We start from the raw sequence: 27479 nt of genomic DNA, 5'->3' as shown, positions 1-27479 counted from the left end.
TTTTAGGTGCATGGTGGATCCATTTTTAGATATGTTTATGTGGGTTTGGATTTTGGCAAGAGGGCTTAATTGGTGCTATTTAGATGATGATGATGATATTTTGACAGAAAAAAGATAGGGGATTTTGTTTATATGTGTTAAATAGGTTAAAGAGTTTGAAGTTACTGGATATGTATGGTTGGTGTGCTTGGTATGTACTTTAAAAAATCTATGAAATTATAACATTTAAAATTGTTTTGGCTTATATAAATTGTAGTTTATTTTGTGGATAGTCGTTTTAGTTTTACGGATTATTGCTTATTTTTTAACGTTGTGATGTTGTAACATCCCAAGAATCATAAAAAAATAATTAATTTTTTCAAAAACAACCATTATCTATAATTGTTTACAAAAAGAGTCATTGTTTAAAAAAATATTATTCAAAATCAGAGTTTTCCCCAAGATCCAGTGACGTAAAACAGGAAGATGTGCACGATCACGCCTTCGCTTTCCCACGATCCTCAGAAGTACCTGAAACTGTAAGCCAAAGCTTAGTGAGTTCCCCCAAAGTACCATCACACATCATATAAAATACATAGATTAGCATACTAGGTCCACAACCTCCTTGTTGGATTACCCTGGGCCACTACCTCCCCGTTGAATTTCCCTGCATACCATATATTGGGTCCATAACCTCCCAGTTCGATTACCCTTGGCCCACAACCTCTCAGTTGGAATGCCCTGGCCCACAACCTTCCAGTTGGAATGCTCTGCTATGTTGACTGACAGCACAAAGCAGTAGTCACAATCCCAACGTAACATGTCAATATATAACAGATAATATACATATTCAACAGACAGATAATTATATAGCCAGTAATCACAGGTAGTCCTACAGATCTACCGGTCTAACGCATATCAGTAACTATAAGATAATCAAACACGTCTATCGCATGCTCAACATATCATAACTCTATATCTAACAGGATATCAATCCATTGGATCGGCCTTGGTGCCTTCGACCCGTAAGTACAATGAGGAAAACGCACTATAACAGAAGATAGTTGAATCAACACTCGATCTGCTGCAAACATTGTTCCTCACACTGAACATAATCCAGAAACGACTCCAATCAATAACTAAGGTTTTATCCCATACCAATGATCCACTCATCCTTCATCATATTAAGGGCAAAAGACCATTTTGCCCCTTTCCTTACAATACCAACTAATCCAAGCCCAAAACCCTAAATGGCCCATGGCCCAAAATCGATCCAATGGGCTTCTGAGAGAACGCATGGCGTCCACTCAATGACACCTGGCGTCTGGACGCCCAACGTTCTAACCCAAACGCCTGGCGTAACCACGGAATCCCAAATCCTACACCAAGGTCTTAATGGCTTAAGACCTAACGTTCAAACTTCAGATCCAAAGCTAAAAGAATGTCTAAGTCATAAAGTTGCAACCTTTATGACTTTGCATGGCTACAAAGAGCCCAACACCAAAATCTAACTTAAATCACACTCTAAAGTTCCAAAACTCTTGCATGGAAGAGTATCAAGGTCCAAGCTTGCATTTTTATGATTCTAAACCCTCTAAAACGCTTGAAAGGACAACCCAAACCTCTGGAGCATTCCAAACTCACAAAATTCAAGTTCTTGGGACCAAAAGAACATAAAACTACACTTAAGCAATACCTCATAAAGAAGTCATCAATATCTGAACTTTATACCTACAAAAGGTGCTCCAAGATGTCAAGAGTCCAGATCCAAAGGCTAGAGAGCAACATTAACACTCCAAAGATCTTCCTTCTCCACCAAGAACACTAAAATGATACCAAAATGTTACTCCAAGGCTTCAAAACACTCACATACACTTAGGGTTTCGAAATGAGGGCTATAAGGGACGGAGGCTGGAGATAAGAAACGTTTTGAGGCTATAATGGCTTTTAAATAGGGTTTAAACCTTAAGAATTAGGGTTTTTCCTTTGCGTGTGAACACCTAGCATCCACAACCTTACACCTGGCGTTCCAATGCCCAGCGTTCCATTCCCAACGCCTGCCGTTTGGGACCAAAATGCAAAGTTAATACAAAGCAAGGCCAACAATGCAAGTACCTGGAAACTGGCGTTACAAATGTTATAATCTCTTGGTATCAGTTGTTATGGTTGGTGTGCTGGTGATTATGGAGTTAGGCATTGTTTTCAATTATAATTGATTAGTGTTCCGGATTCCTACTATAGTATCATATTTAAAGTAATTATAAAGATCGAATTGGAAAAGATTTACACAATTGTCAATTCAAGGAAGTTCTAAATTTGTTATGTTTGAAGTTCATCTAGATAAATATCTCATATAATGCATGTTTTTTGTGCTTACTTAACAAAGTACAAAATCTGAATTATCTTTATACCTTTGTCTTTGGCTCGCTGATGCTTTAGCATATCTACTTTTACGGTTATCTTTAAACATATATCTTCGGCCTACTGATGCTTTAGCATATCTACTTTATAGATGTGTGAGTGTGTTGACTTGTTGAAGCTGATGGAAGGGGGTCAGTGAGAATAAGGATTAAGAGATACATAAGAAGCAAGAGGGTTGTAGTTTTAGAAAATAAAGTAAACGATTAAATACAAGCCTGGAATATGTAACATAAATTTTCCAGGTAATGCTTTTTCCCAATTTAATTATTCTAATTATAAATTGTGAAGGTTTTGGGTGGGCCATGACGTGGTACTAAGGCCCCATAACATGGTAATTGTACGATTAAGAACGTGGAGTTGGAAGTGCAATGACGTGTCAGCCTAATTTCCACGGCGTGGCAGTCATTTTTGGTGTAACCCCGAGAACTTCGGGTTTGTACCCTAGTTAAGGGCACTGAATTCTAGGGCCGCTTCATTTGTCAGCCTCCATCCACTGAAACCGATCCCTACCCATACCCTTGCCTATATGTGTGTATTTTGAGTGTATGAAGCCATTTTTGTTAAGTTTGAAGAAAGGAGAATCTCATCTTGTGGGTTGTTAGCTTGGTTCCAGCTTTGATCCAACAACTTCATATCATTTCAGACCTTGTGGAGGTATAAAGTCTCAATCTTGCTCTTTGTTAATCTAGATCTTATTTTATGTCTTTTTATGAGCTTCTTAGTCCCAATCTTCTTGTCCTTGGAGTTTGAGTGTACTCCAGAGCCTTTGGGTGCATATTTTGGCTTCTAGACCATGGTGTTGGTTGGAAATTGGTCTTGCATGAATCATTTTGGTATCTATGCCTTTAGTGCAATCATTAAGAACGTTGGAGTAGAGATCTTGACTTATTGATGCGTCTTAATGGATTAAGTTGGAAACTTTATCCATCAAGACATTGTAGATATTCAGATATGAGCGTTAGAGCTCTTGAGATTTGGACTTAGAGCTTAATCACATAAGTTGTCTATGTTCAATTTCCACGATGTGGCGACTTGCTTACCATGACGTGTAGACTGGTCTGGTTGCGACTATGTTGTTTGGATTCTGCCACAGCGTGGTAGCATGTCTACCATGATGTGGTAAATGGATTTTGATCGAGATTAAGTTGAATGACCATGTCGTGGCCATTGGTTGGCCACGACGTGGAAGACAGCTGGAGTTGACTTTGACCTTGATCGTTAACTTTTTGACATGGGTTGACTTTTAGTCAAATATCTAATTTTAGAAGGTAAACTAAGAGTTTACCTTGTATGATTCATTAGGAGGTGTGTAGCATCCACTTTTCTAATGTTTGAGCCTGTTAGCTATTGATTACATTTGTGAGGTGAGTTTTCCCACTATACTATGTAGGATGTTGGGTGTCATTGTGACTCTTACATGTATGTTGGGTGGGGATCGTTTGTAGTTGGGTTGGCCCGTTATGTGAATTGGGCGGGGCCCGTTATGTATGATGGGCGGGGCCTGATATGTATGTTCGGTCGGGCCCGTTTGAATTAAATGGGCGGGGGCCCGATATGTTGAGAGTGGGGCCCGTATGGTTATGTGATATTTTGGGGAACTAACTAAGCTTTATGCATACGATTTTGTGGTTTAAATGTTTCAGATACTTCTGTTTCCAAAGGAAAGGGTCCGACTTTATCGCACAACATCCTCTGGAGTTTATTCTGCACTATCTATTTGATTCACTTTGATGTTTGAGAACACTTTATACATTGATTGTTTTGAAACAAATGATTGTATTGTTTTTGGGTGTCTTAAAAATGAAATTTTACTAGTATTTTAAGGACGTTACAAGAACATTAAAAATTGATTAAAATAGTAAATTGGGTAAGTATTTTAAAAGTTTATGAAATATATAAATGATGTTATAAGCGTTTTAAGAGTTTATAATAGTCGATTGATAAAAATAATGATTTAAAATTTTTAAAAATATGGGTTTTAGAAATTATGATACTTTTAAAGTTTATGAGTGATAAATATGATATAAATTACGTTTGGAAAATATTATATTTTGGTATTTAAGAAGGATATATACGGAATTTTTGTTTGATTTAAACTTCAGTTTTTTTAGCAACATGTAGACTTTAAAAAACAAATAATTTTTTTCTTGCAGATTGAAGAATTTTAGCCCACCTATTCTTCTATATATGTAATTTGCAAATTGCATAAGTTTTACCTCTTCAAAAACAAACATCACTTCGTCTTCAACCTCTTGTTTACTGTGTGAGACATTATTCATATGTTCATGTTTAAAACCAATAACATGTTGTATTAATCTTGTATACCTCTCTCAGTTCTAATACTGACTAGTTTATAACCCGTGGGAACCACGGTTATAAAATTAATTGGACTTTCATAGTAGAAACTCATAATTATTAATTAATTAATTTAAATAAATTATTAACTAAAAAATATTTTATGTAGTTATGTAAAATTATAATCGTTGATTAAAATAAAAATGTGAAATTAATTTTCAACATGTATTAGACAGTTTTTATTTGTGAATAAAAGAAAAAAAAATAACGATATAATACAATGAAATGTTAAAGTTATTATTAAAATGAAACAACCACAATTAGTGAAGTAAATCAAAATTGTTATATAAATCAGATAATTAAATAGTTCAAATAAACATATATTAGAAAAAATAACAAATTACAAATTAAAATTAATAATTAAGTTATTTAAATTAACATGTATTAAGTTGTTCGATATATCAAAATAGGTATTAATGTATCGGCCATCTAATATATATATATATATATATATATATATATATATATATATATATATATATATATAATGAATAAGTGATTAATCATTACGATATAAAACATAATGAAAGAATATAATGTAATGTTGATATGGAAAATATTTGTAACAACCAAAAATTCCAACCAATTTAAAACATTTTATTTCATTCAAAAACCATTAAGTTCATACATCTTGTTTTCAAAATAGTTTAGACATCAGAGTATCGCCCAGAACCATATCACATAAATCATAAAACATGAGGAGCGGTACGATCACGCCTTCGCCTTGCCACGATCTCCTGAAGTACCTGAAACAATAAATCACAACTGTAAGCCCGAAAGCTTAGTGAGTTCCCCCAAAGTACCCATACACACATAAACATACGCATACAACAAAGAACAACATACTATGGGTCCAATCAACCTTCCGGTTGGAATACCCCTGGCCCTCAACCATCGGGTTGAAATGCCTACATACTACGAGCCCAATCATCCTGCCGAGATGGAATACTCTCGGCCCACAACCATCGGGTTGGAATACCCATACACTTATACGTACAATAATAACTACTATGGGTCCAATCATCTCGCAAGATGGAATACCCCAGGCCCCTCAACCATCGGGTTGGAATGCCAACATACTATGAGTCCAATCATCCTACCGGGATGGAATACTCCTGGCCCAAAACCATCGGGTTGGAATGCCCCACTTCCTATACATACAATAACTACTACTATGGGTCCAATCATCCCTCATGATGGAATACCGCAGGCCCTCAACCATCGGGTTGGAATGCCAACCTACTACGAGTCCAATCATCCCACCTGGATGGAATACTCCTGGCCCACAACCATCGGGTTGGAATGCCCCTACACTAGCAACCATGCACACATAACAGGCAACCATATAACACTCTACAGAACCAACATACTAGGGCCCTATCATCCTATCGGGATGGAATACCTTCTGCTACTGCTCAACATACATATCTCGCAGGTAACTTCCTACCAGCGTACATAAGGCAAGACCAACTACAGGTCTATAAATATAACCACTACCCAACTACCAGGGTGCTGATCCAACAAAACTTGCCATCACTTAACTACCTTATCCTCCAGGATACTAAGCTAACAGAGCATAACATCATATCATTATCCTATCTACCAGGATACTAGAAAGCATATCATCACATAAGCATAACAAGCTCTAAACAACAATTCAAAGGGTCGGCCTTGGTGCCTTAGACCCTTGAGTACAGTGAAGATAACTCACCTGAAACGAAGAACCGAACCACGAAAGCACACTCCCGAAGCACTGCTCCAAACCCCAACACCTATTGTCATCAATGGACCATTGACATAAATAACCAATTAGCATAACACCCATGAAGGTTAAAGTCAAAGTCCAGGCCAAAGTCAAACTTCATGACTGACTCTACTCACCGAGTCAACCCGTTGACTCGTCGAGTCCTTATACTCTGAAAACTCTTAGAACACGACTCAACTCGCCGAGGCACCCCAAGACTCGTCGAGTCCAACGATCTTCGAGTCCCATCGTGCTCAACTCACCGAGTCACCTCCCGACTCACTGCTTCGAGGTTTAACCAGAAGAGATTGAGGTTCTGCGACCAGACTCGCCGAGTCCAAGGCAATCTTCAACAGAATCGCCGAGTTGTTCTTCCAACTCGCCGAGTCCATGCACATGTTCATACAACTCGTCGAGTACACCCATGTGACTCGCCGAGTCTCTCCAGTTCTCAATCCATACAGTGGCTTTTCGAACCATGCAGGGGCTCCAATCCATAGATCCACTCTTCTACAGTCTAACCCTCACATAAAGTGGCAAACTTTACGTGAAACTAAGGAGATATAGGCCCAAAACACTCTAGGGCTAGGGTTAAGGACTAGGGGATTCACCAACAACTCTTAGACAAGAGCTTTATGACATTTTGGACCATCACAAGCCTAGATCAGAGGTAGCAACCTCAGATCTAAGCCTCTAACTCGAAATAGCTCTCAATCATACCAAAAATGCCCCAAATCTCAAATGATAAAAGATCTAGATGCAAAAGATCCCAAGCAACAGATTATTACCTCCAATATAAGCTCCAATTGAAGTAGATCCCAGATCTACACCACTCCTTTGCAGCAAGCCTCTTGATCTTCAAGCCCATTTCCAATATTTCCTCCTCCAAAGCTCTATTCTCTCTATTAATGGAGGCTCACTCGATTTTAGGGTTTCTGGATCTCAAAAGGGTAGTAAAGAGGCTAAGGGTGAGTTATAATGTTCTTTATATAGGGCACAACCCCCGGGATTAGGGTTTTCTCTCTACAGCACCAACTCGTTGAGTCCAAGCCGCCGACTCGGCAAGTTGGCCACTTAAACCGCGACAGAATCCCGCTCCGACTCGGCGAGTAAGCAGGCCTACTCGTCGATTCCCTTCTTTTATTTACACTTTTGGCCCTTCATTGAACTTCTGAAATTTCGGGATGTTACAATATTCAATTCATATTCAAATCATACTAAAATTAATATTTCGTAATATAACGTTTTTAATAATCAATCATATCATTAAGTGTAAGATAAGGTTTTTTCTTTATTTAAATTTTTTAAAACCATTTGATTGTATTATCTTTACATTTTCCGATTTTCGGATATGGACAAAATTGTTTACCCGATTACTTTGTTTAGATTTGGTCGATGATGTTTGTTAATTTGGTATTCCTTACATTTTTTTAAAATTTAAGTATCTACACATCGGATATTTATTATACGTAATGGGCTATTTATGTTGTAAAATCTATAAATATATCACCTTGTAATTTGTTTAATTTTAAATTTACATTTTAATTGTTTTGTAAAATCTGTAAATATATCACCTTTTAATTTGTTTAATTTTAAATTTACATGTTAATTGTAATGTTTTAAAAAAAAGTATTTCTTATGTAAAATCTATAAATATATCACCTTGTTATTTCTTTAATTTTAAATTTAGATTATAATTGTAATGTTTTAATTGAAGTAATTAAATTAAATTAAATATGTATTTATAGCCATGACATACTAAGGCCCAAAAAAGGAAATGAAGCAATTCTATTTTTTCGGAAACTTATTTAATGTGGGAAAATCCAATTCAAAAAGAGGAACCACAAAAGTGACACGTGTCATATGAAATTAATGAGAATGTGTAATACTTTGACACATGGGAGAAGGATATGAAACCTATTCTTTTATTAGAATAGAGATTATGTTTGAGTTCATACATAGGTTAGATTTCTTTTATAGGATTTGAGTGAGAATTTTTGTTGTAAAAGTAACCGAAGATTATTTTTAGCAAAGACTCTTCATCTTGGTGTTTTGATGTGTTTTAGTAACGTATAAAATTTAAATATTTAATATATTTAATATCTAAAATGTCTATTGGAATCATATAACAACCCAATCCCAATCATGATTTCAACTAATTACTTGTTTTTTAACCATATAATCATTAATTTATTTTAAAATTCATAACATTACGTTTATGTAATAGCTAGATTATAACTCTTCACCAACTAAGGTTTTGTATACCTAATTACATATTATTGATGAAATCAAGCACTTCAATTGTGAAATGGTGATTACTTGGTGATACATTACAAGTTTTCTAGCATTAAAACATACACAAAACTTAATAATCATCAAATTCAATTTTTTTCTCCCAAATTAGGGTTTAGGAGTCCACAAGGTCCATCAATCCAAATCAACCAATATAGTGGAGATCGGAGCTCGGATTCATAAACTAAATAGTATATAGAACTTATATCATTGATTTAAAATTCCTAAATCTACATAATTTTTGGATTTGGATTGGAATCCAAGCCCTGGATCAATCTTTGATAAGAGATACATAAGATTTTATACCTCTAAAGCTTCAATGATGTAAACCTAACTTCAATTCCTCCAAATGCACCTTGATTTTATCTCTAACTCATTTGATCTCATGAAATCGCCATTTCTCCTCACACAAACTATCTAGATCGATTGATGCTTCCGGGATAGGAGAGAAGACTTCCAACTCTCTCTCTCTCTCTCTATCTCACTCTCTCTCCCTCTCTCTAATATATGCCCTAATTACACATTTAACTCTTAATCTTCTTAAGTTCACATTACGATCACCATTTTAAGTGAAAAAAACTAGTCATCTTAAATTTACTCATTTAGTCCCCGTCACATTTTATGGCATAATTAGTCCCGAGCTAACTACGTTGGTCAACTACCAAGTCAACACTAATTTACCTAATTTATTCATTTCTAACGCTTCTTCTACAACATGTTTTAATTATAAAGCTAAACACTATAATGACCCGTTTTCTTCTCTATTTATAGAAGAAAATAAAATTTTATTTTACATAAAAAGAATATTATAACCTAGCTATCACACATCATTATAGGACATATCATGCCTCAATAAAAAAAAACTTATGTTTCCCTTGTTTGAATATTCTCATGCCAAGCATTGTATTGGCTCATCACCTCTTGACTTAAGGGGGGATATTAGAGTTATACAACACATGTCACAACATAATAGTGTAAAGATTGAAACCTTGGTTATTTGGTGTATATACTTTCATTTCATTTTCGATTGTAAATTATTTGCATTATTTGTACTTATCAAACCCTACAACTTTCCTAAAAAAAACAGTCATATGGGCTAAAGGTTACAGGCTTATATGAAGGAGAAAAGTATTTGGGTTGGGCATTCCGAAACATGATCATAACAAGCCCAATTTAGAAAGGAAATGGTGGAATAAACAGTTTAACACCAAAAAGATACAAAATTGAATAGAACACAGACTGATTTCAGTCTTGAGATCTCTTCTTATGCTCAAAATCAGCTCTGTTCTTTGAATATCTTCAGAGAAACAATGTCATTATTCTTCACATCGAGCAACAATAACCTCATAATCCACGCAGCTCTTTCTCTCTTCCTCACTCTCCTCTTCTCCTTCATCAAGATCCCATCCTTCTTCCTTCATGGCCTCCACACTTACATCCACCCTGATGACGTCGCACCCCCAAACCCCAACTCCTCCGGTATCAAAGCCGCAATCCGAAGGCCGGGTGACGCCACTACTGGTGAATTGAAACCCAGGAAGAAATCCAACAAGTTTGAATTTGATGAAAACAAGGCTCAGATCTTTAGACTCAAACTCAATCACAATCACCTCCAATCAAGACTGTATTTCGATCAGTTTCGTGGGGTTTTCAATTTCACCATCGTCGCATCTTCTTGCTTGTTGCTTCATAACTTTTTACCTTCATCAAAAGATTCCTCCGGGGTTCTGCCAAATGGTACATTGATTCCAATCCTGTTAGGGCTTTTAGGGCTTGTTAGAGTATTCGTCACGATTGCTAGGGTTTCTTTCGAGCGATCTGCATCCAAGAGTTCTGAAAAACAATTGAGTGTTTTCATCGGGTTTTCCGCGACTGTAATCGCCTTCCTCATCGTCCTCCAAGTTTTTCCCAATTGGGTTTTCGATTTTCCGTTTGAATCTCTCGATGGGTATGGGAAATTTTGCACCGCCGTATTCATGGGCTCCCTCGCCGGACTGTTATACGTTCCGGCAACTAAAACCGCTCGCGCCTACTGGCTTGGAACCGATCAGATTCGCTGTAATTTATCGATGATTCACTGCGGATGGTTTGGAAGAACACTACTTCACATCACCTACTTATTAGCGATCTTCACTTCATTGCTTTGGATTAACCCCTTTTCCGATCTCCTTGTTAACAAAAACATCGACACAAACAAACGATCACAATCAAATCATTCACCCAACATTCAACACAAAGATCGTTTAGTCGGCAATGTGGGTATGTCAAGATCCGATTTCAACAACTTCCGGCTATGGTGTATGCTAGCAACTGGAGTTTTACAAATGCTAACATTTCGGGCGAATGTGCAAATGTTTTTGAACGAAGCAGTGTTATCATGGTACCAAAGATTACATGCAAGTAAGTTTCCTGATTTGGATTACAGTCGAGCCAAAGTGTTCCTCCATAACCACTATTTGTGCCTTGCTGCTCTGCAATTCTTCTCGCAGCCTGCTTTTGTTCTCCTCTTTCTTGGTTTATCACGAATCAATGATAATGTTCTTGATCACTTTCCAGCTTTGTGTAACATGATCCCGGGTTCTGCTTTGATCAAAGAAATGGGTTTGTTTATGGCCTGGTGGGTTGTTTTCATTTGGTGTATTTTTGTTTCAGTTAATCTTGCCCTATATAGAAATGGGATTATGTATGTTTCTTAATGGTGTTCTTTTTTCATTTTCGTGTCTACGACTGTTGTAGATTACGTGGATCCATAATTTGGCCAGATTTTGATTGTAGAGTTTTGTGTTATTAACAAAATTCTTCCATTTTTGATTAATTTTTTACTATTATTGTGATAGTTACTTGTGTTTTTTGGTTGATTATGCTGTTTCTTTTTCGAACTCAATACTAATACTAATGTTGCTTTTAGGATCATATGTCGTAAATGTTCTCGCAAGGGTATTTTTGTCATTATGCCACGTATAGTTCTTGGCTTTTAGGTAGTGTTTGTTTTTTTGTCTGCAGATCTGCGTGGCCTCTTCTGTCTGCGCCGGGCAGACCACGCGCAGACATTAGCCTTCGCAGACTGTTTGTTTTTTTGAAGACTGCAGACCTAAAAATGTCTGCGCGCCCTCTTCCTGGCGCAGATGTGGACCAGAGTCTTCTAACATCTTCAGACATCTTCTAGTCTAAAAAAACATATATATCTTTATTTTTTTTAAGTTTTTTTTAATTTATATTTTTTCCAACTTTATTAATGATAAACAATTTGAAAAAAAAAATTACAAAACTAAAAAAAAAACGTTCGACGATACAAACATTATATTTTTGACAAATTTATAAATAAAGATTTATTACAATAATAGTCGTTGAAGTTGTTTATATAAATATGAAAAAAAAAATCATAATATATTCTTATATTTTTTGCTAAATTTTGTAAAACATTATTTAATACAGTATCATAAATTTCTAGAGAAAAATATTTATGGTACATTTTTAATAGATTTAATTGAAAAAATCAAAGTTTATTTTCATTCATTTATGTATCAAATTCTTTGATCACTAATTATAATGTTTAGTTATAACTTTACCACCAAAGTTGTTGGTTTTTATCAAATATATACGTTAATTTATACCATTTTTATTTTTATTTTTTATACAATAATACATAAAAGTTGATCTAGATTCGTTAATTATTTATAACAAAGTCATAAAAATATTAAAAAATCACTTTGAAGTTTAAAAAAATCAGTTTATTTAGATATCGGTTTATTTTTGTAGCCCGCAGATGTTAAAAAAACAAACAGTCTTCTTTTTTCAGACTGCAGACGTTTGGTCCGCCTCTTCTACTGCAGAGGTCTACAGATGTGGTTCGCAGACTGCAGATATTTTGTCTCAGAAAAAACAAACAACACCTTAATTGTATATAATTTAACTTAACTTTAACAATATCTTGTAATAGTTGCTAATAGATAAAAGGTTAAATGCAAGGAATAGCAACGTACTTTTATTAATTTTTTTATTATATCTTATTTTCATATTTTTATAAAAACGTTATAATTTGAAAGCTACCCTAATTAAAACAATATTATCAAAATACAAACTAATTTCAACTGATATAATTGGATACGATCATACGAATTCTAAAGGTGTAATGTTAATGCTAGACTTAAATTGATTTTTTCACAATAAAGAAAAAAAAAATTTGAAAACACAATGTTATAAAAACAGAAAGGTATAAAAGTATGTTTCTGTTTCTTGTATTTATCCAATTGGTAAAAATGTAGAACTTCCAAAACACAAGTTAAAAGAAGAACACATTCAATGATTCAAATTCAAGAAATTAGTAAAAGATTCATCTTCTTGGTAAACGTAGAAAACATACTCCTGATTTTACAATTCTACCCTCGTATAAAAAAAACATCACAAGAAGTCATTTTTGATTGCTTTCAAGAACTTAAACACATGAAGCATACTAGGGCGACTGGCTGGATTTTCCGAGAGACAGATGGCAGCAATCTGAACAGTCTTGATCATCGCCTGTTTCGAAGCACCATTCACAACCGTTGGATCAAGAACATCAACAACCTGACCTTTCTTCATCTTCTTCAAAACCCACCCCACCAAATTCCCACCTTCAATATCCTTAAACTCAGGCCCAGTGGGCTCTTTTCCGGTGACCAATTCAAGAAGAATCACACCGAAGCTATAAACATCACCCCTCGTCGTTGACCTCCAGCTTTGACCATATTCCGGCGGAATATAACCAAAAGTTCCGGCTAAATCAGTGCTCACGTGAGTCTCACATGCGCTAATCAACCTCGCAAGCCCAAAATCAGCAACTTTAGGTTCAAAATCTTCGTTGAGTAAAATGTTACTAGCTTTAATGTCTCGATGAATGATATGTGGGATGAATCCATGGTGCAAAAAGGCTAACCCACGGGCTGACCCGATTGCGATCTTGAACCGTTTGGTCCAGTTCAAGATTTCTAAACCGCCGGTTCGGTTTCGTAACCATAGATCCAAACTTCCGTTCACCATGTATTCGTAAACGAGAAGCTTTTCTTCACCGAAAGAACAATACCCTAACAATGGGACAAGATTTTGGTGTTTTACTTTCCCGATTGTTTCCATTTCAGCTAAGAACTCTCGTTGTCCTTGGGTTTTTGATTTGTTTAGTTTCTTGACTGCGACGATTTTTCCATCTGGTAATTTTGCTTTGTAGACTGTGCCGAATCCGCCGTCGCCGACGATGTTTGATTTACAGAAGTTGTTGGTGGCTTCTAGAATGTCGACGAGGGTTAGTTTTAGAAGGGGTTGTTCAAACATGGCTATGTTGATGCTTAATGGCTCTTTTGACTTGCTATTGGTTATTAAATAGAGATTTTGATCGAGTGAACTGGTGTTTAATTTGCTGACATCGGTTTCTTCATCTTCGGAATTGTCGCGTTTCCTGATTCTGTTCATCCAGATTTTTGAGAGAGTGACGATGATGATCAGTAAAGTTCCGATCACGATTGAAATTAAAGCCCAGATGTATGGAAACTGTGGTTTTGTTTGGAATTTTTCAACGGGGCATTCCATTCCGAGGATTCCACCGCAAAGATTTTTGTTCCCCGATAATGAAATTCTTGACGTATTGCTACAGATTCCATTCCGAGGAACAGGACCTTCTAATCCGTTTCCCTCCAAATTCACAAGGTTTAAATTCGAGATACTGCATAATTTGTAGGGTATTCGTCCTGAAAACTTGTTGTTTGAGAAATCTAAGTACTCTAGCTCCATTAAATTCCCTAATTCCGACGGAATCTCCCCTGTGAATCCATTCCGATGAAGATCCAATGATGTCAGGAACGACAAATTCCCCAAAGACGAAGGAATTTCACCAGTAAACAAGTTATTACTCAGATTCATCATCTCAATCCGCCATGAAACAGAATCATTAAACAACTCATTTAAAAAACCTGAAATCCTGTTTTCTTGCACGAAAAACCCAACTAGATTCACCATGAAAGTGGAAGGAAGTTTGCCATTGAGGAGATTATTGCTTAAATCCAAATGGGTCAACCCGTTTAAGTTTTTAAACGTTTCGGGTATTGACCCGGAAAGGTTGTTTCCAGTCAGATTAAGTTTGACCAAGCTGTTGAGTTGACCGAGACTTTCCGGTATCCCACCGGAGAGATTATTATTCCCCAAATACAAACCTTGCAACTTCAAAGCACCACCCAATTCCGCCGGAATCCCGCCGGAAAACAGATTACCGGATAAATCCAAGGTGGTGAGATTCGTAAGGTTGGCTAAAGATTCCGGTATCTCCCCTGATAGCATGTTGCCTTTGAGCAAAAGATCCACCAAAACCGAACAATTCCCGAGTTCATCCGGAATCGAACCCGTCAATTTATTGTTGGAAAGATCGTAGAGGCCATGGTGCTGAACGTAACTGGAATCCGGGATTCCGGTTTGCCGGAAATACTTTGACTTTCTTGACGACGGAATTGACCCGGAGAAATCGTTGTTTGAAAGAATCAAGCATTGCAACTCCGGTAAACCGGAGATTTCCGCCGGAATTGACCCGTTGAGTTTGTTATCACCGAGGTCTAATGTCGTGAGAGAAACACAATTCCCAAGTTCGACAGGAATGGAACCGGTAAATTGATTGGACTTCAGGTTAAGAACGGAAAGGGAATCAAGTATTCCGATTTCTTTGGGGATATTTCCGGTGAGTCGATTGTTGCTAAGAATCAACCTTTCCAATATAACAGACTTCCCAATGTCTCTTGGGAGATTTCCTTCTATCATGTTATTTGAAGCAGAAAACTCCAACAGATTTATTGAGTTCCATAAACTCACCGGAATTGAACCGGTTAAGTTATTGGAATCAAGATCAAGAACCATCAATGGAAGCTTCGAGAAGTAACCGGGTATGGACCCGATAATCTGGTTATCCGACAACAACAACTGAGACAAATTGCTACAAGCTATAAACGTGTCATGAATCGAACCAGAAAGCAGATTACTCTCGAGATCAATCTCTGTTAACGAAACAGCGTCGCATATTTCTTTGGGAATCGAACCTGTTAACAAGTTGTTGCTTAAACCAATAAAATTAAGCAGTGAGCAATTACCGATTTCCGGTGGTATCTGACCGGAGAACCGATTACCCGACAGCAAAAGTGAGTTTATTTGGTCCCATTTGCCGAGCCACGGTGGTAACTCACCGGAAATCTGGTTGTTTTCAGCAGAAAACGAGAGCATTGGGAGCTGCGATAGGTTTTCCGGCAAAGACCCAGTTAATGAATTGAAAGAAAGAACCAATGTTCTGAGATTACTACAGTTTCCAAGCTCGCTAGGTATTGAACCATTGAGTTCGGAGTAAACGAGGTTTAGGATTGATAAATTTTGTAGCTGTCCGATGGATTTTGGGATAGGAGACTTCAAGGGGTTGTAAGAAAGGTCAAGTTTCGATAGAGATTTGAGGTTTGCAATTGTTTCCGGCAATGGGCCTTTTATTGAGCAAGAAGGAGAGAAGAAATTCTGTAGTTTCGAAAGATTTCCAATTTCCGGCGGAAGCACACCGGAGAAACTGTTGATTCCGATGAAAAGATCGGTGAGGTTAGAGAGAATTCCGATTTCAGGGGGAATATGGCCGGAGAGGGTGTTATTAGCAACATCCAAAAAAATTAGGTTTTTCAGGTTAGTGAGGAGAGTGGGAGAGAGAAAACCTGAAAGAAAATTGTTACCAAGCCCAAGTGATCGGAGTCTATGGAGGTTTCCAAGCTCCGGCGGCACTGTTCCGGTGAGTGAATTGGAAGAGAGGTCGAGAGACTCAAGGTTTAACAACTTCCCAATCTCCTTAGGTATTTCGCCGGAAAAAAAGTTGGGTCCAAGCTCAAGCGTTCGCAACTGAGTTAGCTCCCCTAGTTCCATCGGTACCTTGCCGGAAAACTGGTTTTTCCCCAAATCCAACACACGTAGTTTCCGGAGACTGGATATTTTAGGTGAAAGCTCGCCGGAAAACTGATTAGAAGAGAGGTCGAGGACAATGAGGTTGGAAAGAGAGAAGAGGGAGTCCGGGAGAGGGCCATGGAACGATTGTTGTGAGAGAACGAGCATTGTGACTCGATTGTGTTGGCATGAAACACCTTCCCATTGACAATGTGGGGTGTTGGGGTTCCATGTGGAGAGAATATGCTTGTTTAGAAGTGAGTTCTTGAAGGAAACCAAGCTTTCTCTATCTGGGTTCTGTTCAACAATGGCGGAATCACCATGGAAGACGAAGAAGATGCCAAAGATTATGCATGAGAGACACCAAACTTTGATCTCCATACCCATGGAGGTTTCGACACAGTGTGTGACTGTGTGTATGTTGCTTTTTCTTTGAAATTAAGCGATTTTATGTGATTAGGTGGATAATTGCAGCTTCATTGAAAGGGGATTGGAGTTGAGGACATGAAAACGTTGAGCAGGGGGGCAAGGGCAAGTACACACTCGTACAGAGATTCTCGAAAGCCTTTTTGAAAATATGCAATGTGTGTGTTGAATTCTTAACGAGCAACGGCGTCGTTTCCAGGTGAAGACAATGTCCCATATTTTTTCCTTTTTCTGTCTCATACGTTTTTGTCCCGAAGTCACAATTATAGAAAGCTATGTTTAATAAATAAGTTAGTTAAGTGGCGTATTAATAAGGGATAATGAAATTTACTCCCGTTTATATTTAATCATCTATATCATTAAACTTGTTACTTTATTTAGATAACATTATTATGATGTATGACTAGTTATTATAAGTTTAACCGGTCTGCCTGTCATCTTTTTCATATGTTTCCAGCCAACATGAGATTTCCGACGAGTGTTTGTCATATCATATATGTGTTATTGATTTTCACATTTGTGTTTTGAACAAAAAAAAATGCAATAATCGAACGTTCATTTGTGTGTGTTTAATGACCTCATGAACATAAAAAGATTTGATGCGTGTGTGTCTCGAAAATCTAAACCCTAAATCAAGAGGAAGAAACAAAATCAAGAGAGATAGAGAAACAAAATCTAAACCTTAAACTCGATGAATATGAAATCGAAAACGTGTGTGTGCCTAAAAACGAAATCAAAATCAATTTTTTTAGGTCCATGCTCTAAACTTGATAAACACGAAATTAAGAAATATATCTTCAAAGCTGGGGAACGAACTTGAAGAGATGCAAATCGACTTATCGGTTCATATTCGAAGATATGGGTTCATTTTTTGAAACACACATATACACATAAGATCTAGGTGCTATGTTCAAAGATTTGTTCAAAGATGTGAGTTTATATATGGAAACACGCAACACGAACAAGCACAAACACTACTAAAATGATTTCCTTTTTCGGATTTGTTAAGGAAGATCATAAAAACATATGCAAACAAGAAATGATCCAGATTTTAGGGCCTGATGTAAACAATAACATATGCAAAATCAATTTTGTTTTTATGATTTGTTCATGTGTTTGAATTTGCAATAAAAATGTATATTCATGTGTTTGAATTAGACCTGATGCAAACAAAAACATATCCAATTTTTTTTCTTCGAAAAACTCATGTTTGGTCGGAGAAGATGACCGGAGATTCGTTAAAGATGGCAAAGTCATCAGAAATCGGCTAAACCTATAATACCCGATCATAATGGTATATTTTGAACGTCATAAACAAGTTCGATGTTAAGATGTTTAAAAAACATAAGTGACTAAATGTATACACAAGATAAAGTTCATTGTCCTTGTCAATTATTGACCCTATTAATAAAATTTCGATGCTAACAATTGGTTCTTTGGTTCCTTGCTAATAATGGTTCTCTATTAAAACTCACACACACACATATATATATATATATATATATATATATATATATATATATATATATATATATATATATATATTAGTTTTTTTCGCCCTAACATGAATTTTGGTGTTTCCTTCTACCTTGGAAATAATTTGTTGAGATAAAGTGTTTCTTCCACATAGGAAATTGTTTGTTGAGATAAAAAAGATGCATTACATCCTTTAATATTTATTGACCAATGTAAGTTATGGTTATTTACTACTATCTTACATGTCCATTATTAATCCACTTTACATTTGGAAACTATGTACTTCCTTTCCTCAACCCTAGGTACATTACTAGCACTAAATTTCTCTAACTCTAACTTGATCATTCTTTGAAAATTTCAAATTCTTTATCGAATCTACATCGTGTATCCTTATAATCTGACTCACAAGTTTTGTTGAAGTTAAAGTTTTACCCAAATAAATAGGACAACTATCCTTTGACTGGAATTATGTTTGTGTCCTTTTTCTTATAGCCTTTAAAATCTTATTTCATTTGATCTAACATCCATCACCAATATAAGATCCACTATTAAATTAATCTTGGTCTATTGCCTTAAGATATTGGTTAATCAATTCTTAACCTTCTTTAACAACTTCTTGAATGGTTTGAGTAAAACCAAACCTTTCAACTTCAAGATTTACAACGAGACTAAAGTTTTTAATTTCAACTTCAACACTAACCGCCATATTATACTCATCCATAAGGTAATCTTTGTCATCATTATCTTCATCATCTTGTAACTTCCTTTCCACAATTATTAAAAAAATGTGAAAATTTCATATATACCATAAATAAATAACAAAATATCACATTTGCTCTAACTAATTTCTAAATATTATATATATTATAAATAAGTTTCCAAAATATCATATTTGTCCAAATTATTTTTTAAATTATTTTAAATATTTTTATAATCATTTATTGTGATTCAAAATCATTTTACTTATTAAAAATTGGAATATCCATGATACATATCCTCTATTTTATAGGAATACATGATATTTGAATACTGAAACACTAATCGAAAACCCAAACGACATAGGAGGGAACAACTGGTAGTAGTAATTTCACTATCGTAGTTAACGTTGCTGCCATAGTCGCCAATTTTGACATATGACAGATGAAATCGCTACTACCGGTTGTTCCTTTCAAGTTGTTCCCTCGTGCACCATTCCCTCGTTTTATTTTGTGTTTTCAATTAGTTTTTTAAAATTCAGATATCATGTATTCCTAGAAAATAGAATAAGGTTATTATGTGTATTCCATAAGTTTTATAACTATAATGATTTTAAATTCCAATAAATGTTTGTAAAAATGTTTAAAATATTAAAAGAAAAAGATTTGGGCGTTTCATATTGGACCGCTGTTTGGCTGACCCCCTTCTTCCCATTCGGGTTGGGTTGACCCATAAGTACAGTAAGAAGGAATGGAACCGCTTGAGAGTCGTCTGAAGTTCACACTTGGGTAAAGTATATATATATATATATATATATATATATATATATATATATATATATATTAGACGTATATAATACTTTAATGTTTATTTATGACATATTAAATTTTCTCAAAATGTTGGGTGTAGAACACTAAATGGTAAAACTTTAGGACATACAACCACATTAAGGTCTAACCATTGGTCCTTTTCTTTATACTTTGTATTACTGTCAAAGTCATTACAATCTATTAACCTCTTTAAGCAGCATGAACTTCCAAACAACAATGCTAATGATAATTTTTTAATCTTAATTGAGGTGAAGCATTGACATAATCTTCTGCTTCTTCGACCATGTTAGACTTACATGATATCATAAAGTAATGCCATCACAAGTGCATAACACCATCGTCACTATATAATGCCATCAAGCCACAATCCAAATCTTTTTATGGTATTATCAAAGGAAAGTAAAGAAAGACATTACCAACCTAACTATTTTACGATGAGACTTAAACCATTTACTAAAAAGGCATCAATATCAACGTAATCTACAAAGCCAACTGCCGAACATATCCACATCTATAAAGTATTCCTAAAGCGTTGGAAAAGCATCCCCGATGTTGCATCTTGATTGTGAAGAGATTTGGGTGATGTTTGGTTCGCAGAATGTTGCCCGAGGAATTTGAATTGGAATTGGAAAAGGAATCTGTCAAGAATTTGAATCCAATTCCATATGTTGTTTGGTTGGCAGGAAATGGAATTGGAATTAATTCCAAAATTTGTTTGGTTTGTAGGGAAATGGAATTGGAATTCATGTAAAATGACATAATTACCCTTTTTGCATGTTTTGCTTAATTTTACCTTGTTTTCCAACTTATATTTAAAAATACATTATGAAAATTATAAAAAAAAATTAAAATTTCGACGGTGGTGGCAGTGGTGGTGGGGTCAGTGGCGGTGGTGGCGACGATAGTGGTGGGTGGCGGTGATGGTGGCTGCGACGGTGGTGGTGATGGTGGTGGTGGTGGAAGTGGTGGTGATGGTGGCAGTGTCAGTTGGTGGCGACAGCGATGACGGTGATGGTGCTGGTGGTAGCAGCGACGGCTGGTGATGGTGGCGGTAGCGGCGATGGTGGCAATGTTGGTGGTGGTGGTGGTGGTGGCGGCGATGGTGGTGATGGGTGATGGAATTGGTAGTGGTGGTGGGTAATGGTCGTGATGGTGGTGGCGGCAATGGTGGCGGCGGTGGTGGTGGTTGGTGGCGGTGGCAACGGTGGTAATGACGATGATTGTAGTGGTGGTGGCGTCGCAGGCAGTGCCGGTGGGTGGCGGTGGCGGGGCGGTGGTGGTGGGCGGTGGTCATGGCGGTGGTAGTGGTGGTCGGTGGCAATGGCGGCGGCGGCAACGACGGCGATGGTAGTGGTTGTGGCGGCAGCGGTGGTGTTGGTGGTCGGTGCGGCGACAGCGGTGGTGGTGATGGTGGCGGTGGTGGTAGTGGTGGCGGCGGTAGCGGCGGTGGTGGTGGTGGTTAGTGATAGTGGTGGTAATGGTGGTGGGTTTCTGATAAGTGCAAAGGGTATTTTTGTAATCTGTCACTTTCCTTGATGAGAATAAATGTTTTCCCTCCAACTTTGGAAGGAATTCACTTTCCTCCATATGGTGGAAAATTTATTTCATTTAGGAATCATTTTCCCTCCTCTAAGTCCAACCAAACGCATGAATTCGAGGGAATTGGAATCATTTTCCCTCGAATTTCATTCATTTCCTGTCAACCAAAAGCACCTACCTTTTTTAAAGCACAAACTTATTATTAAAAGCCAACTCAAACAAACCATCTAAAACTCTAAAAATATTACAAAGTTACAAACTAACATTGTCAGAAACTATAATCACCTTACCATACGCTAGTATTAGCCTATTAGGTTTAGATCTCTAACAACCGCTTTAATGTTCCACATTGGCAACACCATAAATAACCTTATAATCACAAATAACCGTTGTGTTTTTTCAAGAATGTCTGTAATGAGTATTGATAAACCTTTGGGATGAAAGTTGAAACTCTTTCGATTGGATGATTGAGTAAATGGCAGTGACACCATCTGAGTAATAGAGGGGGTGGAAATGGTGTAAATGTCCTCATGTGACTTGCATATCATGGGGTGTCGATGGTAGATGATATACGATGGTTAAAGATAGGGATGGACATTATCAATTTAGTTTGGATTAAGAATCATTTTTACAAGAAACGAAACATTGCTAAAGATATTATAATTGTTAAACGTCCTATATGAAACATATAATATACCAACATACCTTAAGCTAAAATAAGTAATAAAAATAAATTTTAATTCTCAAACGTGGTGGGTGGTGCCAAGAAGTGAAAAAGGCTATGGTCAACAGATTTGGTTCAGTGATTTTATTGTACATTGACGATAAAACCAGTACAAGTGGACCACCAAGCTACTGGTGGTTGGGTGTAGACTAAAGGACAATAAAGTCAATTCGATATGATATGGTATTAGACCGGACAAAAGGGTGAGATTTCTAAAACCTAAATTATGTACAAGTCCTGATGCATATATTACAAGTTATGAAAGAATTTCAGCTCATAACATAGAAATTACTTGTACCTATTTGGGTCTGTATTATTATACTAGCACTACACATGTGTTACCCTAACTATTTTTGCTTTATGGCAACATCACCACCCTATTTCATTTCTAGCAATTTTCACATTCTTAAGAAAAGTTTATTAATAAAAGGAATTAATAAAAAAATATTGGTGATTTTTGTGTCACGTGATATCTTGTGTAATTGAGACTGACATGTGAGCTAAGGGGACTATCGTTAGTACTATATATTATATGCTTGGGGAATACGGAGCGCATTAATACATAATATCGAATTAGAAGTCAGTACCACAGAAAAAACAAGGGTCAAGGAGGTTGTACCCCCTTACAGGGTCCTAGGGTCAACGCCTCTAACGGGGTCCAAGGGGCAGAGCCTCTGGCAGTGGATCTCTAACAAAAGTTTTGGTAATCATTAATTTCGAGATTTGCATAACTATTTAGAAGATTAACCTTAATCTGTCACGTATATATATGGCTCCTTTTTTGAGTCGTATACAAAACCTTTTCTTCGGCTCTCCTTTTTCTAAATGATATCAGAATTCTCTGTTGATTTGGTTTGTGTTTGTACCTAGATATATAAATGTTTTTTTGGATTATCCTATACATATGATGGAAATATGAGTGAACATACATGATCTACCAGAAATCTGATTATCCACCCTCACCCTAATCATATATCTTCCAACAAAAAAGCCATAACAAGTACATAAAAAGTGTATTAAAAAAACATAAAGAAATGTCTTCTAGTTTGTGACTCATTTTATATTATCAATTACATAATGGTGGTGTAAATTATTGACAATATATATAATCATAAGAAGATGAATATAAGTTTTTATTTTGTTTAAGCATATGATTTAAGAATTAGTATATTAGAATTTGACTATAGATAAATAGTGTAAAGTATTCTCCATAAATAGCTAGAGACGTACAACAGTATTCCATCGCAAGAAAGTTTTTCAGAGTGACAACAGAGTGCGCTGATGACTGACACTTGTCACATGCTGCACTCAAGGTTTTTGTGTCTCTGGTTCTTGACAAAAGATTTACGCAATATTCTTCATTTTAGATTATCCAAAAATATATATATGTTTTTCATTTATCTATTACTTCGTTAGCTATTATTCTAAAATATTAATAAGAGATATTCCTTTTTTTATATAGTTTTAAGTTTTAACAAAATAATATTTATTTTCATAACTTAAAAACTAACCTGATTAATTGGGAATGAACCATTCAAGACTCGTCGAAATTGGGTCAAATTCATTTGTGTTATACTTCGGTGCTTCCTATATAAATGAGACTTATCTCCCACCGAAACACGGTTCATGAAAATTCTAAAAAATTCGAACTCAAGATTTGAAAGTTATTTCAAAGAAAGGCATGAATTATGTGGTCTATGTTAGTTTCATGTGTTTTTCTACTATGATTTTAAGTCGGGATATATAAAAGTTAGTTTCACAAGTTTTTCTATTATGATTTTAAGTTGGGATATATAAACTATATTTCTGGAATGCGAAAATGACTTCAGAATACGATGTACAGTTCCAAAACGTTGTGTATTTGAAGGCCCAGATTCAATCTTTGTTCCCGTATTTTTGTTGTTAAATTCGTCACTAAGCCTCATGGTCTGTACATAACCTAAACGGTTCTGAAACTCAATTTGTTGAATTCATTATTAGATTCTATCATCCATAAAAATCATGTCAAATTTAAACTTTTTAAAACATTTCAAAACCAATGATTATTAAACTTGTTTTCAAATAGTATAATGTTAGAGTATCCCCAGAATAAAATCATAAAAACATAAGGAGGTGTACGGTCACGCATTCACCTTCTCGCGATCATCAGAAGTACCTGAAACAAAATCAACAACTGTAAACCCGAAGCTTAGTGAGTTCCCCCAAAATACCAACGCCATACAGATATAACCATATCATATAAACAAACACAGAATGCATAATGAGCCATCAGTCTGACTGGACCGCCTCACAGGCCATCAGTCTATCTAGACCGCTCTCTAAGCCATCGGCACGTCTGGACCGCCATTCAGGGCCTTCAGCCTATCCGGACCGCTCGGCGGGCCTTCGGCCTGACTAGTATGCCCTAACCCCCTCTGCAGTCTATCCGGTCCGCCCTGGGTATCTTGGCCTACAGCACAAAGCAGGACCTGCCTCAACCCAATCCATCACACCAACAATCATGTGCACATAAATATCATATGCTAGCTAGCAAATACAGATAGTCATACAGATCTAACAGATCACTAACATGGCAACCATCCTATAACCAGGATATCAATCTAACCGATCACTAACATAACAACCATCCTATAACCAGGATACCGATCTAACAAATCACTAACATAGCAACCATCCTATAACCAGGATGCCGATCTAACAGATCACTAACATAACAACCATCCTATAACCAGGATACAAATCATAAAGGGTCGGCCTTGGTGCCTTAGACCCTGTTGATATAGTGAGAAGAACTCACCTCACAATGTCGAACTGTAGTGATAAGATCAAACTCCCGAATCACCGTCTCGAACTCAACCACCTATAATCACCATGGACCAAGTCCATCAAAATCCCAAATTACCAAAATACCCTCAAAAGTCCAACTGGTCAACCCTTGGTCAAAGTCAAAGTCAAAGTCAAAGGTCAAAGTCAACAGTCCATGTTGACCCAACTCGTCGAGTGCAGCTAGCAACTCGTCGAGTTCCTCAAGAACTCAGAAATCGTCAAAACCCTAATTGACTCGCCGAGTGTCCAACCAACTCGTCGAGTTCATGCGTGTCCACATGTCGGAGAAACCCTAATTGACTTGTCGAGTCCTCTTACTGACTAGTCGAGTTCATGCGATATCCAATACGGACAATCTTCATCCGACTCGCCGAGTTCATGCATTCCATTTCTTATCCAAAAGTTTTTAAGCCACCCCGAAGCTCCATATTGCAGATCTAACCTCCTAGGGCATGGTTTCCATGTAAAGTTGCAAACTTTACGTACATGCATGATCCTAAATGCCAAAACTAAGCTAAGGGAAAGGTTTAACCCAAAGGGAAAGGCCCAAGCTTGCTAAATCAGAAAACTTTATGGTTGTATGGACCAAAAGAAGTCCAGATCTGAAGTTACGACTTCAGATCATGACCAATACCCGAAATGGTTCACATACATGCTAAAATAACCCTAAACCTAAGCATAAAGAGATCTAGCTAAAGATAAGCCAAGGTAACGACTTGTTACCTTCAAAATGATGCCAAGATGAAGTAGAATCAGATCCACAAGCTCCTCTTTGCTCCAAACTCCTTATACTTCAAACCTTCTTCACAAAATGCACCAAAAGCACTCTTTAATCCTCACAAACACTCAAGAACAAGGTCTAAGCCGTTTAGGGTTTATATTGGCTGTCAAGAGGTGGTAAGGGGGCTGGAGGAAAGGACTTAAGGTCCTTTAAATAGGGTGCAAACTCTAAAAATTAGGGTTTCATTTTACAGCTCCTACTCATCGAGTCGGGGTCCTCCGACTCGTCGAGTAGACCTCATAAAATACGCGGCCTGATCCGCTTCTACACGACGAGTTGGGGGCAACCAACTCGTTGAGTAGTTCCAATAATATGGCTTTTAGCTTTTTATATTTTATATCTGGGAGTCGGGGTGTTACATAGATGTTGCAAATACAGAAATACTATTCTGAATTCTTGGTTGTAATGAAAAAAATGATGGTGTAAAGAATGTATTTATGTAAAGATTCTATCCAAAATGTAATTTAGTCAGTACGGAATGCACCCGACTACTATACTGTTGAATTTGGGAATACATTTACGTCAAATCTCACAAACCATTCACCAACCTGCATGTAGCACCCGATTCCTGGTATGTATTTTTATCTAAGTAATCTTGCATTTTGGTCTGGGACTCGGCGAGTTGAGGTCCAACTCGCCGAGTAGGAGCATCTTGGACGCGGAAGTTTAATGAGCTACTCGGCGAGTCGGCGACCGGACTCGGCGAGTAGGTACTGTCCGGACAAAAACCCTAATCTGAGGGTTTGCACCCTATTTAAACGACTTTATTGCGGCCACAACGTCCCCTATGCTCCCAGAAAAGCTCCCTTTGAAACCCTAGCCGTTGTTGAAGCAATCTAAGTCATTTTGGTGGATTTTGGTGTTGGTAGTCTTAAGAAGGAAGGATAAGAGCTTGAGGAAACAAGAGGAGACCAAAGGGGTTCGAGTTTGTGCTTCATTTTCAGTCCTCAGAAGGTATAAAGTTGCTAACTTGCTTGTTCATTTGCTAGATCCCATTTTATGGAGATTTAGGGCTTTTATAAGCCATTTTAGGTAGCCAACCATGAATGCAAGCATGGTTGGGGACAAGGCTTCGGATCTAGGTCCTTAGAGGGGTCACAAGGCAGCAAGTAGGTGCTTTTACACCCAAGAAAGACTCCATGCAACCCAAGAGCTTGTTTTAGGACCTTTTGGGCTCAAAGTCCCATGCATGCACGTAAAGTTTGTAACTTTACGTGCTAGAACGATTGTAGGAGCCTAGATCTATCTTTTGGTCATGAGTTGTACGCTGGAAATCAGGAAATAAGACTTGGAAAAACTCGACTCGGCGAGTCGCTCTTAGGACTCGGCGAGTCCGAGGCGTGACTGCCCTTTTCTGTTAGGGTTCGAAGGAACCCAGCTGAGTGTTAGAAGGGTTTTAGAGGGTCCTAGGGAAGTGACCCAACGTATGGGACTTAGCGGTGAACCTGGAGTTCATAGGACTCGACG

The 27479-nt window shown here is 37.0% G+C and overlaps 2 protein-coding genes across 2 annotated transcripts; one reads left to right on the top strand and one right to left on the bottom strand.

The window, feature by feature from the left end:
- Positions 1–10009: 10009 nt before the first annotated feature.
- LOC145141429 (transmembrane protein 161AB protein) lies at positions 10010–11606 on the top strand. The gene has a single exon (XM_079074722.1). The coding sequence runs from the start codon at positions 10102–10104 to the stop codon at positions 11485–11487; it is 1386 nt and encodes a 461-aa protein (XP_078930848.1). The 5' UTR covers positions 10010–10101; the 3' UTR covers positions 11488–11606.
- A 1467-nt stretch (positions 11607–13073) lies between these two features.
- On the bottom strand, positions 13074–17342 carry LOC145137126 (uncharacterized). The gene has a single exon (XM_079071263.1). It carries the CDS (start codon positions 17099–17101, stop codon positions 13193–13195), a length of 3909 nt encoding a protein of 1302 aa, XP_078927389.1. The 5' UTR covers positions 17102–17342; the 3' UTR covers positions 13074–13192.
- Between the last annotated feature and the right edge of the window lie 10137 nt (positions 17343–27479).

Source organism: Lactuca virosa, chromosome 9 (genome assembly GCF_052849685.1).
Source record: "Lactuca virosa cultivar CGN04683 chromosome 9, Lactuca_virosa_CGN04683_v6, whole genome shotgun sequence".
In the NCBI taxonomy this organism is placed as follows: domain Eukaryota; kingdom Viridiplantae; phylum Streptophyta; class Magnoliopsida; order Asterales; family Asteraceae; genus Lactuca; species Lactuca virosa.
This window is presented reverse-complemented; position numbering and strand designations above follow the sequence as displayed.